Source organism: Excalfactoria chinensis, chromosome 2, assembly GCF_039878825.1.
Source record: "Excalfactoria chinensis isolate bCotChi1 chromosome 2, bCotChi1.hap2, whole genome shotgun sequence".
Classification (NCBI taxonomy): domain Eukaryota; kingdom Metazoa; phylum Chordata; class Aves; order Galliformes; family Phasianidae; genus Excalfactoria; species Excalfactoria chinensis.
This window is the reverse complement of record NC_092826.1, coordinates 61,500,265-61,514,718: the sequence shown is the minus strand read 5'-3', so window position 1 is coordinate 61,514,718 and position 14,454 is coordinate 61,500,265. Positions and strand designations below refer to the sequence as shown.

The 14,454-nt window shown below is 38.1% G+C and overlaps 1 protein-coding gene across 1 annotated transcript in view; it reads right to left on the bottom strand.

Annotated features, from left to right (window-relative positions):
- The window catches only part of LOC140248700 (molybdenum cofactor sulfurase-like), a 32,725-nt gene extending 18,289 nt beyond the window's left edge, over positions 1 to 14,436 (bottom strand). The window contains exons 1-3 of the mRNA XM_072329674.1: positions 14,420 to 14,436; positions 7,258 to 7,420; positions 2,816 to 2,897 (exon numbers count right to left, since the gene is read on the bottom strand). Of these exons, the coding sequence (XP_072185775.1) occupies positions 2,816 to 2,897; positions 7,258 to 7,369 (194 nt within the window). The 5' untranslated portion in view covers positions 7,370 to 7,420; positions 14,420 to 14,436. The remainder of the gene's footprint in view (positions 1 to 2,815; positions 2,898 to 7,257; positions 7,421 to 14,419) is intronic.
- Positions 14,437 to 14,454: the final 18 nt, after the last annotated feature.

The following is a 14,454-nucleotide window of genomic DNA, read 5'->3' as shown; positions in this document are numbered from 1 at the left end:
ATCTGAACGGTGATCCTCTTCTTTGTGAAACAAGAAAACAGTTCCACATGGTAAAAGATGCTAAGCCCTAGGACTGAGAGAGGAATTGGCTTGGCCTTATGAAATGTTCTGTGTGTTCAATCAAGTTACACAGGTAGAAAGCCAGGAAAAGTGATATCAAGAGATTTTATAATCCTGCAGGGATCAGATGCACCTTCAGATGTGCTGTTCTGAAATTTGATTGAGATGCAGCTGAGCATCTCTCTCCCCAGTCTGAGACTGGACAGGTGCCCAACAGCTAATTTTAGTCAGTGATGTCCTAGAGCTGAAATGAAAAACCAGTGCTGTGGCACTGTAGCTAGAACTGGGGACTAAAGGTGAATCTCCACATGATATCCATAACCTGAAGTGAGCCATTCTTATGTCCTCACTGCTCCCTGTGTTAGGGAGTAGGCAGCTAATGAGAAGACATGAATCTTTCATGATCACAGTACAGGTGAAACAAATTTCCCAAACAGTTTTTTCCACCCAAACAGAGGTGCTAGAGGTATTTCATTTTTCTGGTGAGCTAACTGCCTACCTGCCTGCTGGGACTTAATACTGCATAAATCAGGATGAAAATTTGGCCCTCTTTTTTATTTGCTTTCTCTTTTGAGTCACAGTGGCTGAGTTAGAGATGCACAGCATTCTGAATATTTCATCAAATGTCACCATGTGGTTTTTGTATTTCAAGACTCCAAGGTTTTCAAATTGCTTTCCCTTATTGCTTGACCATTTTCTGAGCAAGGACCATTGTCTCTTCAAGGTCCTTTTTGAAGTTCTTCTGTTGTAGTTCAAATCTACTAACTTTCTGTTTGTGTTTATTTTTGTCAAGTATTACTTTACATCTGTTGGCATTACATTTCATTTGGCACATGTCAGACAATTTATAAAGCGGGGCCTCATCCTCAGATTTTACTTGCTGTCTGCCTTGAGTTCCCCACTCATCTCACTATTATGTCATTCAGCTTCAGTGCCTCACAGCTGGTCCCTCTGGCTAGGTAATTTATAGAACAAGAAACAAGGACAGATGAAGTGTGAATATTGATCCCAAGGGATAGAATACTTATAGTCACCCATAACAGCCTCAGTTCACCTTGTTTTTAACTATACCTTTGTCTTCTTCTATCATAAATATCTTTCCCTTGACTTTTTTGATATTGTGTCGGTGTTCCTGCTGCTTCAGTAGAGCACTAACCCTGAGCACTCAGGGTTTTCTGCAGCACCCATAACCTTAACACTGGCTTCTGCGGGTACTTTCATCTGCCTGCTGTTAGATGTTGTACTAAAAAGCCCTGTCACTCCAGTGTGTGCAAAGAACTGTTTTGCTCCTATTTCTCAATTCTAGGCCCTGGTGTCTCCCCTGTTGAAACATGGGAACCTGGCATCAGTGTTGTTGCACCTCTGAGCATTTGGGGAGTCTCACAAATTTTGTCCACTCATTTGGCTTTATTTCCTGCCTTGTTTATTTGCCTGTCACAGCCTTTTGTCTTGCATCTCCCCTTTCCTCATCACTTCAACCTTTTCATCCTCCTTAGAACTCTAAGCTGTCTCCCACAAAAATTTCCTGCTTCATGCATTAAAATAGAAGTCACTGACATGAAAGACATACTGTAACAAATGGTATGACAACAAAATATATAGACACAGAGAAAGAGACAACCTAGGCTATTTTACAGCAGCACCTGTAATAGATGGGCTAACCATGGGGAGGCTAGGGATGAGTCAACACTAAGGGAAGTGGGACAGATGGTTAAAACAAATGACTCTTGGGTGAATTCCACCACCTGAGGAAAATACACTTCTGAGGGAACAATCCTCTTTATCACCATCTGAATGGCTAGTGGAAAAGAAGGAGAAGATCATTTCCTCAGGGGCTCCATACGGAAAGTGGCCGGGACTTCTGATGGTTTGTTCATGTTAACCTCATAAAAGCAAATATATGGTTACAAAGAACCCGCATACATTGGTTAAAAGACTAAAGAAATCTGTAAATTACTCTTTCAGTTGGAGTTACCAGAAGACAAATGTAGTAATAAATGCAAATGTACTTCAGAAAAACATTTGGAATACTGCTACTTACTCAGAACAACTTTTGAGACTGGGATGTACTTAGAAAATGTAAATGGATAAACGCTTAATTCATTGATAGGAAATTATTTTATTCATAAAGTTATATTTCACTAAGTGCTATGTCTTTTGATTTAGAGTTGATCATATTTCAAATACTCACCAACAATCCCCCCAGGCATATTACAGGGATGCTGATCAACACAGATGATCAAAATAAAATTTAAAAGGCTTGTACATAAAGAAAAGTTGTTTATAACTTCAGTGGGTTCTAGCAAATCTGAATCAGTTCAGTGAGAAATGGGCAAAGTTGCCCGCATCATTACTATCAAATGAATGAGCTGAATTTCTAGAGTCCTGCCAAGGTTTCTGTTTGACATTTGGAAGCAAGTGGTAACATCCTTCCCTTTTCTTATCCTTAGAAAATATAAAACAAAAATCTCTCTTACTCAAGTTAGTGCCATGTCATCAGTCTCTTGTAACCTTCCCATTTAACTCCCTCTTCACTAATGTTATTACTTACTGTTTTCTACCAGACATGCTGTTCATGCCAAAATACTTATCTCAGACTGTCTTCTTTTGGCCCCCTAACTCACTGAACACTTATTGCTTTCTATCATCTTCCCTCACTTTTATTACAGAACATTGCCCCTTAGTGTCTATCTGATAATGTTCTTAATTTTACTGCAGTGATTTTTGGCTTGGATTCCTCTCTGCTCTCACTCACCTGTGTGAACAGACTTTACTCTCATAGATCACAGTCTCTTTTCCAATATTTTCTTCTATTGATACAGATATTGGATCCATGCCTAGATAAGCAGAGAAAAAACCCAATTAAAAAAACCATTTATTCAGAATCATACAATAATGAATAAAATGTCTATGTTTGCACCTGTTCACAACCAGAGCAGACTCCCAAATTCTGTGCAACAAAAATCCTCTCTTCCTTTAAGCTAGAATTATGTTCTCTGCCTGCAGGTGGCTCCAAATGATAATGCAAAGAGTAGAGGCTGCAGATGACCTTGGTACCCAAGCCACATTAAGTAATATATCACTTCAGTTCTAAGTAACTTCATTTTTTTAATGAATCTCAGGCAATATAATTGGCACAGAATTACTGCCTCAATCATGGCTTCAGAAAGCTGAAAGCATGGGTTTACCACTATTTTGCTCTCTCTAACAAATCAGGAGATGAGGTTAATCACTGCTGTGTTTCCTTTTGGAGCAGTGGGATGGAGCGAACAGAAAGATGGGCGCACAGCAAAGAAAACATCAGCATAGGCTGTACATGGAAAGAAAAACAACGTGTCATTAAATAACAATAACTGGAGTAAACATAAAATGTATAGATACTGCAAATAGGCAACTATTCACATGTATCAATTTCTGAGTTTAAACAAGATAATGAATCTCTGGTAATATCATAGTATCATAGTATCATAGTATCGTGCGAGTTGGAAGGGAACTTAGAGATCATCGAGTCCAACTCCCGGGTTTCGAGCCCCCTGTGTAGCGAAGGGGCACTTCTACCCCTGCGCCACAGGGGGGATTCGAACCCGGGCCCTCCAGTGCCGCAGGCAGCAGCTTAAACCGCTGCGCCACTGGGGGCACATATATGTTATAATTTTTTCCCATAGTTTTTATATCTGGAATAGAAGGAGCAAAAGTGATGGAATAGCTTCTGTAGTTTACTAGAGGGAAAAAATGAAGCCGTACAACTTTGCTATTTGCTAATTGAAAGCAATAATCTATGTGATGAACAAAGAGTGCCCATGTGGCTGCAATGAATCCAACTCTTTTCTATTATACTGCAACACAAACCCACAAAGAAACTGATCTCCAGAACTCCAGTTTTATACCAGCACGTCTTGAATTCACTTATTACTTCTTGCTTATATCTTTGTCCTATGAACAAGAATTAAGTTCTATTAGCTTGTTGACGTGGTAAAATCTTTCTGTTGTTGTAAGGAGAGGAATGAAATGTAGTTCAGATTCACTACAGCCCAGCTAACAGCTCCAGTCCATGCAAGTTTTCAGTATGGAGAGACTCCTATTCTCTACTTAGCTAGCAACGTTACTTCAGAAGCAAAGAGGAAAAAATTATGGAGGCCAAACACTGGTTGTGAGTACAGTGAGGCGGTGAGTGCTACATTTCAGCAGTAGCTACGACATGAAAGACAAGCTACGTTCTGAAGGGCAATGCAACTTTTTATGTGTATCAAGCCAGCTCTTGTTCATTACTAGCAAAAATGCATAGCTAATGGTGGTGACTATGTTGAAAAAGAGTGTTTTGTAGCTGAGAATTTGCTCTTGCAAATAGTGTTATTGCTCTCTCTGTATCTGTTGCAGTTTCCATGGGACAAAACAGGAGGCATTACTTCTGGAATGACCTGTGTATATGCACTGAAGTTGCCTGGAACAGCCTAAAAGAGAAGACATTATAATCTTACAGACCAGAAGAAATGTTCTTGTACTTGAAATAATTAAACATAAACATCATTCCTTCTGGAAAAGTTTGGTTCATGGAATTACGGAATTACAGAATACCTTAAGTTAGAAAGGACCTTACAGATCATCAGGCTCCAAGCCACCTGAAAGGACACTGCGTGTGTCCTTACCTGTTACTATCTCTTAAAATAAAATTCTAAACAAGGCATAATCACAACGTATCTCAAAACAGAATCTCAGGGCTTTAAAAAGCCCCATTTTTATAAACTAACAAGTGAATCACGTTTTTATTGAACAACACAGATTTTACAGTGAGGTTTAGGTCAGTTAAACATTGTTAATTATAATTTTATTCTATCTTGAGGCAAAAAAAACCAAAAAACAAAAAACAGAAAGCAGAATATTGCCAGTTACTAAATTGTAAAAGCTGTCATTCTCCATGGTCATTTGCTTGATAATAAGATCCACAGATGTGCTCACAGTATTAATATATAAAGAAATATTCTTGTCTTTATAGCTCCTATTTTCAGCCAATGAGAAAAATTAGAGGTTTGTTATTTCAACAGACTGAAATATAAACTATTCATGTACATTCTTTCTGCAGTGTATGTGTATAATTCCTATTATTTTTATTGGCAGTAACACACAACCATTTGAAGGCAGAATAAACTCCATAAAGTGTAATTAGTTGCTCAGTTTTGCAAGCATTTTTCTATGCCAGTGTTTTAAAGGGCCTTCACAGCACTTAAAATTACTCCTTCCATGTGGTGGCAAACTAAGTCACAACTTGCCAGAGTAATGCTGATTGTTAGCTAACATGTAAAGAGAGAAATTAGCCTTTTTCAGGAATGTATTCTCAAGTAAATACTGTTTTTATTGGTCAGGACTCAGCCCAGTTCTGTCTGTGCCCTTGTGTGTTTGGTGGAGAAAGAGAAAAAAGATTCTCCTTCATTCTTGTTCTAGCAATACGACTTCTGGAAATAAAGACACCCGCCCTGCGCTGCTGGGAGTTCCATCATTAACTGCTTCAGTGGAAGCAACTCTACATCAAGATATAAAAAGTTATCTCTCTCGTTGGGAGCTGATTTACAATAACATCCATTTTCTCAAACTGGGTCTTGTCAAGTGAGGGTTTGTTGTACCCTTCATGTCTAAAAAAATCGGAAATTCCTGCTAACAACCACACAGACTATCAAACTGTCAAAACCCAGAGATGCAAGTTTCTCAAAATTAAAAACTCCCTCCCTCTACCACAGTAAGGAACAGCCATGACAAGAGCTGCACAAGCAGTGACAGCACAATACACCACAGGGTTGGTCAGGCAGTGGATCTGCCTGTCCATCCAGGGCTGGCTGTCAGACAGCTCACATGCGGGGGTTAAAGAAAGAACCTGAAGCAGTCTCAGCACAGGAAGGATTTGGCAAAAGGTATTAAAGTAGTTACTGTCACACTGAATCACACTGACAAATTTATTTTGTTGGACAGAGAGGATAGGGAATACTAAACCATATTGAAATAAAATAGCTATAAACAATTTTTTCCAATAACGAAATGCTCCAGAAGGAAAGGACTGAGTGTGCCTGTAAGGGGGGCAGAAAGCCCCCCGAGAGTTTGATTAGAATCCCTAAGTAAAAACAAGACTGTTTTTGGGATCCGCAACACAGAAAAAGTATTAAAAATAATAATAATAAATAGCAGAAATACCCTAATGTGTATTTGACAAACATGACATACAAAAGAAATTAACTGTCTTGACAATTAGAGTGGACAACAGATGTACTGCACAAACAGGAAGGAGGCTGCAGTTACAGAACCACTCACATGGAGTTCAAATAAGGGGTTAAAAATCTGAATATAAGTTCCCCATTTTTTTTTTTTTTCTCTAGCTGTGGAAAATGAGAACTCATATATTAGTAACAGTTAACACATAAAGGATGAGACAATGTTAGACACAGGGGAAATGATAAACACCATTCGACCACACGCAAACTTGGCATTAATAATGACGTCCATGGAATACAAACCTGTTCTACTGTTGAGTGCTAATAGCACTGTTAGGAAAATAAATAATTCGTATCTGCAAGTAGCAAAGGGCTTTCCATAAAGCTTTCCATAATGTTTTCTCTCTATCTCTTTTTTTTTTTTTTCCCTTCAGCAGATAATAAAGAGGGTTATGATGAGTCAAAAGAAGCCCAAACATGCCTTCTAGTGTGAGTATTTAACTAAGCTTAGTACTATCTGGTTCTTATCTTAATTCATCTTAATTCCCACTGAAGTGTACCCCTCTAGTCCCATAGCTGCTGGAAGAAAAAGGAGAGCAAAACATGGGAAGGGCTTTGGCCAAAATGTTTGATGTTAGACTCATGTTCCTTTACCTTCACAGTGGTAACAGCCCCTTTAGGCTGGTGAACTCTCTTTCATGACGGGGAGGGACAGATTAGTCAATGGATTTCCACATTTATCAAATCACGTTTCCTTCCTGAAGCATTCACTTTACTACTGCACATACAGATTTGCTATCTGCCTATCCCAACAATAAGCTAGGAAACTACCCAGGGCTATTCCAGCCTCAGCTTTACCTGCAGCTGATAGCAGGAGATATCTGTTTAGTTGGTATGCATACGTAGCAATCAGTATTTCTGTGCATGCACACAGTTGTCTCTCCATATAAGTTGAACATATATCACAAACAAAGGGAGAAAAAGGATATTGTTCACTTACCTTCTGCCTGAATGACCATAATCCTTTGCTTCAGATCAATTGAGGGATTTATAAGACACAACTTTGGCTCCTGCTTCTGAGTTATGCACACTCCATTCTGATTTACAACCATCCAGTTACGGTCATACAGCAAACCTTGGTTTCCTACTGGCCATTCTGTAACCTGGAAAAGCATCAGGAGGGAATGGAAAGGTTTAGAAAATATTAGTTGTATTAACACATTTGTGCAGAAAATATAAGGAAAAGAAACCAATAATGAAACTCTTTGAAATCAGAAAAACTTTTGCCAGCTGACGTCAGCCTTTATAACAGAAACTTTAAATCAGAGTTCAAGATCTCACTGCAAGAAGCTGACAAAAGAGAATGGAGTTACTATAATTTGTTGCATATTATCACACCCTTTGATTTAACAGAGCTGAGAGAATACAGTAAATAATCAATGAAACACTCTGAAAGTGTTTTCAATCTTATACTCAGACATTTCTAGGACCTCTTCCCCTTAACAACTTTAATTCACAATAATGGGGGTTTTGTGTGAGTTGAATGAACTAAGGAAAAAGAGAAGCAGAAAGCAAGGAAAGCATGAAATTTAGAACTCTGAATAAAATTCCACCTTTTTTATTTTATTTATTTATTTATTTATTTAACTGGGGCTGTTTTCCGAGAAAATATTCACTGCTGAAGTTTCTGTTTTAGCTACGAGCGTAATAGTTTTCCAAATCCTCCTGCAACAAAACGTGATCTCTGCGAGCTGTTCTTCCACTGCTTCTATAATGCTCTTTACTTCCAATAGCCTACATAGGCATATTGTCCTTGCTTTCATGTACATTTTTTCTGGTGAAAAGAACATCTGTTACTGATGCTACGCAGATGGTAATCTCAAAACGAAAAAAAAAGAGAGCAATTTTAGTAATGTCTTTGGGCAATATTAATAACTGCTTTCTCCTCCAGAATGCTAAAATATTAATACCATTATTTTAACATAAAGCTGGGCATTTAAACATATTGTTTCCACCGAGATATGCTTTCTAGTCACAGTTGAATATGGAGAAAAGCTAACTACAGATGAACTGTGTTGAATTCTTGTAGAGAAGCTTAGCACTTTTCACATGAATTAGCCAGCTTTAGAAAAAAATTCAGAGATTCAGATGCTCTGAAGAAACCATGGCTTGAAGCACTTGTTATATTAATTAAAAATAACAATTTTGTTTAGCAAGTTTTCTATCCAAAACCCCACAGAAGCCATGACATCCCATTCATACAAACTTCTCCAGGTTTTGGAAGAGCTCTCAGCAACAGACTACCACCAAGAGCATGACTAGAGAGAGCTGAGGGCAGGCACACAAAGTGTGCTGAAACAGGAAACTGAGTGCGCTGAAGCTGAACTAGCCTTCCACTAACAGCCATATGAGCTATCAACTGTGTACAATACAGAACATACATAGAAAAAATTAAAGGAATTTATTTTATCAACATGATTTATAATGTTCTTTGTCAGTTTTTGAAGTGAGTGCAGACAAAAAATGTCAGTCAAAAATGGAATCTTTAGGTCTGATGATGCCACCTGAAACAGCATTGTCACAGCAACTGCTTTTCACTCAGAGGGTGGTGACACACTGGAACAGGTTGCCCAAGGAGGTTGTGGATGTCCCGTCCCTGGAGGCATTCAAGACCAGGCTGGATGTGACTCTGGACAGCCTGGTCTGGTGGTTGGTAACCCTGCACACAGCAGGGGGGTTGAAACCAGATGATCATTGTGGTCCTTTTCAACCCAGGCCATTCTATGATTTCATGATTCTATGAACTATATCAGCACCTAAAAGATGTAAACCTTTGCTTTGTTGGTTTTTTTTTTTTTTTTTTTTTTTTTTTTTTTTTTTTTGAGAAGAGTTGCAGCTCAAACACTACAGTATCAGCTGAAGTACAGCTTTTTATCCTTGCTGGAAATTATCCTTTGGAGATGCCTGTATTGTTTGGTTATCCTGTAATTAGATTACAAAATACATTTTGAACAGCTGGTGATCATCTAAGAGCTGCAAGAATTTCCCGCTAACAAATCTCCTTTCCAAAACAGAAGATCGCTTATCAGTAACACATCCTGCCATGGATACACAGATCATCAAGGGATCTGCAAGAGAATAAACTAAAAGGGCATAAAATTATAGGAAGAGCCCAAAAATGCGATTCCTAGCACCCAATTGTAACATTCAATTGTTTTGCTTCAACTTTGGGCCATCTCCAGGCTCCACTCTGAGATGCAGCACACAACTGAAGGTCTCCAGCCCATTTTTCCCATCCCTCTGGTTGCCCACTATCATAACAAGAATGATACACAAATGTCCCCAGCAGTAAGTCCCCTGCCTCTTATGGATGTCCTGAGCAACTGTCAAGTGCCCTACTTTCTCTCCACATTTCAACTTAGTGTATTGCATGTCTGCTCCCATAATTAAAGTTGCAACAACAAAATAACTGTGTACACTGCCTTGAACAGGGAGTCACAGATAATCATGAAATAGTCAGAGCTGATTTGCTGCTAATATTGATACAGGAGATGAGTGTGAAATTGCTATTCTCCCTAGTACTTTGGCTTTCAATCTGCGCAGACCAACTTCCACCATTACTTGAAAGAGTCTAAAGGGATTGTTCAGTGATTGCAAGCTACTTAATTAGAGCAGTTCAAACAAAGGACATCATTTGAAGCACGATAAGAGTGGTTCAATTTGGCTCCCATGAATTATGCCCCATATGTCTGCCCAAAATCAGCTGATAAGGCACAGGCTGCACAAGAGACACACATCTTGTAGGACAGGCAGCAGGAGGCAAGGCAGGGCACTCAAACAGTGCTAAATACCTGTAATCAGGTAACTAAAATAGTGAAGAAAAGCAGCCAGGAAAGCTTACTGTGAAGTGAAATAAAACAGGCTATCCTACATCATAATAAGCAATAGCGCATTATACCGATTTCCTAAAGCTGTATGACCATCTACTCTACTGAGACAAATTAGAAGGGGACGGACAGAGAGAAGCATGGACACCATGCTTTTAGTGATTACTGCATGCATACAACTTCATTTCCAGCATGGCAGGTGAACTAATCATACAGCACTCAAATATACCTGTAAGCTCAATGCACAAAGCACAACCAATACGTTGCATTATCCTTTCTTCTTTAGCAATTTTTCTTTTGGTAATATTTTCATTCCAAAACCATGCTTTTGTTTTGCTCAGAGTTTTCTGTAAAGCGTTTTGGGCTGCATTTTTCCATAGTTTCATCACGAAAGCTAACACAATTTTCAGGCACATTAAAGCAAGCATTGAAAAGCTTTTAAATTATGCAAGTTTAAAAATGCTAGTGGTCTTACATATAATTTATCTACTGATCACTAAGAACTTGCATTGTATTTTAGATTAAAGGCTAATTGTTTTCTGTGTTGAGATGCAATTTTTACCTTCTGAAATCTACTGCAAGAATAATAAAGTTATTAATGTTTAAAGTCCTAACCTTTTTACTGGGCACACTGCACTATGTAATTATGCAAAATTCATTGACATGAGAGATGTTCATGTTTAAAAATGCATGTTTAAAATATGTTTTTTATGTTGGAAAAGAAGAAAAATGTGGTCAGAGACAAAGGTTACTCCTCTTTTCTGCTTCTCTCCATTTAATAAAATAATTGTAGGGAAGTGAATACACATTTCAGATGTTCAGCTAGAATATTCTGCCCTCTAGTTCCTAAGCCAACTGAACAGAGACAGTCCTGTGGCCAGGAAACGTTCATGAAACATGCACTCAGAAGGAGCTAACCAGTCTGCAGTAGGCTGAATGGATGAAAGATGCCAAAGCACTCTACGCTCTCATTTTCACTGGAGACCAAGCACCTCCCACACTAAAATGCAGTTTTAGCTCATAGTTAGGTAAAGTGGAGATGATTTGACTCTAAAGAGGAGATGAAACAGGTGTGAGCTAGCACTCACATCCTTGAATTTGTCCTTCCATCACTAATTAAGTCATCTATACTGCAACCAACAAGTTGAGGGGCAGACTTAACAGGCAGATGCATGAGGTCTTGCACATATCGGTAGAATCTTCCGCTAGACATTTTATTTTAGGCAAACACATCTGATCGTGTACTTCCTAATAAAGCCCATTTACAAGGCATGCTGAAGGTCTGACCTACCACATCAGCTGGAAGACTGCAACTTGAACTTACAAATCTGAGATTCCAATCTCAAGTATCCAAGTACAAGATGAGTGATTTTATTGCAGCCTTATACCTAAACCACTTTTTTACATCAGCTGGTTTGAAGCTACTCAGTAACTGACAAATGCAGACATCAAATTTTAACAGGAATTACTTTTCTAACTTTCCAACAACTGCAAAACATTTAAAGCTATTTTAAATTTAAACCATGAAATTGAATTTCAATTCTTGGCTTCTATCTGAAGACCGTGGGAACTACAAGCTACTTGATTATTATTTCAGAAGTTTATGGATTTACTAAAGCGAAGGGATAGTAAAGTATTAAGTGTGAAGTCTGTATAACAAAGAGAGCGACGAAGTAATAATTTTCTACTGGAATCATCCTTTTCATGATAAAGCCTAGAGATCTTAGGATAATCACTATTTTAGAAGGCAAAATGATTTTCAGGACTTGGTTCCATTTAATTGTGGTAAGGTTTCTCTATCACGCTTTGCTTCAAATTCCAGTGTGTGTGTTATTGGTTATTTTTCCCTTCCAAGGTGATGTAGGCTGAAGTTGCAGTAATGGTGTACACAGAATTGTGGAGGATGATGCACTCTACATTTGGTGGTATGGATTTTGGCAGCACTGGCTTTCTATTCTACTTTTCACCACTGGGAAAAAACTAAGTCACTGTCTGGGTGAGAATGGGATTAACTTCCTTTGAATTTTAATGCTCATTACTAGTGGCGGGCTGTGAGCTGCCATATTTACCTCTTTTACAGGCAGAAAATCAGGTTGGCAGATCTTTCAATCTGCTTATAAATATATGACAGATCTAGAAGTGCCACTCTGACTTCTGGGAACAAAAATATGAAGATAAGAAGATGGTCACATAAGCAAACACATTTTCCTTTCTGGCTTACTTCAGAATTGAAAATCATACAATGTTCCAATATACTTTTGACTTCACTTCCTGGCCTGTTTTCCTCATGCACTGAAATCCATTTTTAATCAAATCTATTAACTCAACTTCTACTGTAATCTTCTATGGACTAAATGAAAATGTACAAAACCTGTTCATAGAAGAGGAGAACTGCATCTTATTTATAGTGAAGTTGCAGTCCCTTTGAATATATATAGCATACATTTCACTGGGCATTACCCTTTGGCAGTACAGGCTCTGATGGTGCTTAGCTACTGGGCTTTAATACAGATGATGCTTCATTACCAAAAAATATCAAATCAGAATACACCAGACTTCAAAAATATTTCTAGGCATGAAAACCTAAACCTCATACAGCTCCAAATTTAATATGTGCCCTTTTGAACTATTTAAATTGCCTAGTACTAGCTGCTGCCTATCCACTCCAAGTAGCCATTGATGCCTCCTGTAGTCAATGAAAAGAGATGATAGAAATATCTAGGAACAGTTCCTTTTTCCTACTGCAAATGCCTATTTTATGGTGACTTATCCATCTCTTCCTGCTTACAGAATAATACCTAACTTTAGAGGGATAAGGTCAGGTAAGATGAACTCTGCTTTCATACTATGCCCATTAACACATACCTGGCACAAGAATTATGTGTGGGGATTTTCCTCCTCCATTAAAACTGCAATTCTGTCTGTCAGGGAGTACCAGCTTTTATGAATTTATTACCTAGAGAAGTTTCCCTTCATAGAGCATGAAGAGAGGAAAACTGGCTCAGTTTGGGAAAACAAGAGCTGTCTTTCACACTGAGGTACGGTTTACCTGCTCCTGGGCACAATTACTTCAAAGCCTTCCTGGCACTGAGTGTTGTGGTATGTATCCCGTAACACAGCCTGCATGTTAAAAATAGAATTTGACCCCAAAGGGACCCAAATACTGCTAAGACACATTTCAGTAGTTTCTGTAGTGGGCTTCCGCAATATAGCTGTAATGACTGCAGCATTTAAACAAAGGTTAAAACATTCTCACATGATTACTTTGATTTTTAAGTGGTTTGATTTAGTGGGAGGTTAAAAAAGGGTGGAAAAATTATTGTTCAGGTCTCATTTAATGCTCAAGACTGTGACTCTGAATTAAAAGCATCATAAGTAAACAAAGTTTAGAAATGCTGATGTTTTGTTGATCTTTCAATAGACATTGCTTCAATTCCTCTCTCTTTTTTTTATCAAAACAGCTGAGAATCCATATTTTCAACGCAGGTGATTTGTCGCTGGATTTGACCCCAATTTTCATTCATATGTGAGACAGTGACCTACACCAGCAAGTTTTTCACAGGGAAACTTTATACCATTATTGACATTCATTAAATCAGTTCCCAGTATGGTACTAAGCAGAGTCATATTCTAGGTCAGTGTGGGCCACACACCTATTTCATCATGCGTTATTTTTAAAAAAAAGTCACAGCTAAGGTGTGATATTATTAACTTGGCAAAAAAGCAATTAAAATCTTCAAAGAGTGAACTTTCAAATAGTGCAGCAACACTTAAATGTCATATTTCTGTTGCAAATGTATTTTTAATGATAACATTTCTTTGTAATGTAAATCAACCTCCTCTCATTATAACATGTTAATCAAGTTATTTCTCAATTGCTGCCTACCCATCAATGCCTACAAGTCCCCTCACATGTCATTCAGTGAAAGCATACTAATTATTTGATTATATTTTAGTATATTTTAGTCAAATTTGCAAACCCAACTTTTTTTTTCCTTTTTTTTTTCTTTTTTTCTTTTTTTTTTCCCCAAAACTGCATATTATGTGCTGTTTTTTTTCTGTGATGGGCATCAGGAGAGCAAAGACGCATTTGCATCTTGTAATTTCAGTCTAATTGGAATTCCTTTAAAAGTGCCTTAGCAGGCAGGGCTCAATCCAGGAGATTGGAGAAATGGAAAAATGGGCACCCACACACTGTTACCTGATATCTAATGCACATGTTATTCCTGGTTGACACGTTTGATAGTTTGGGATGACATAATTTAAGGTATATACCTCAAATGCAGAGCAGGATTTGATTGGATACAGGA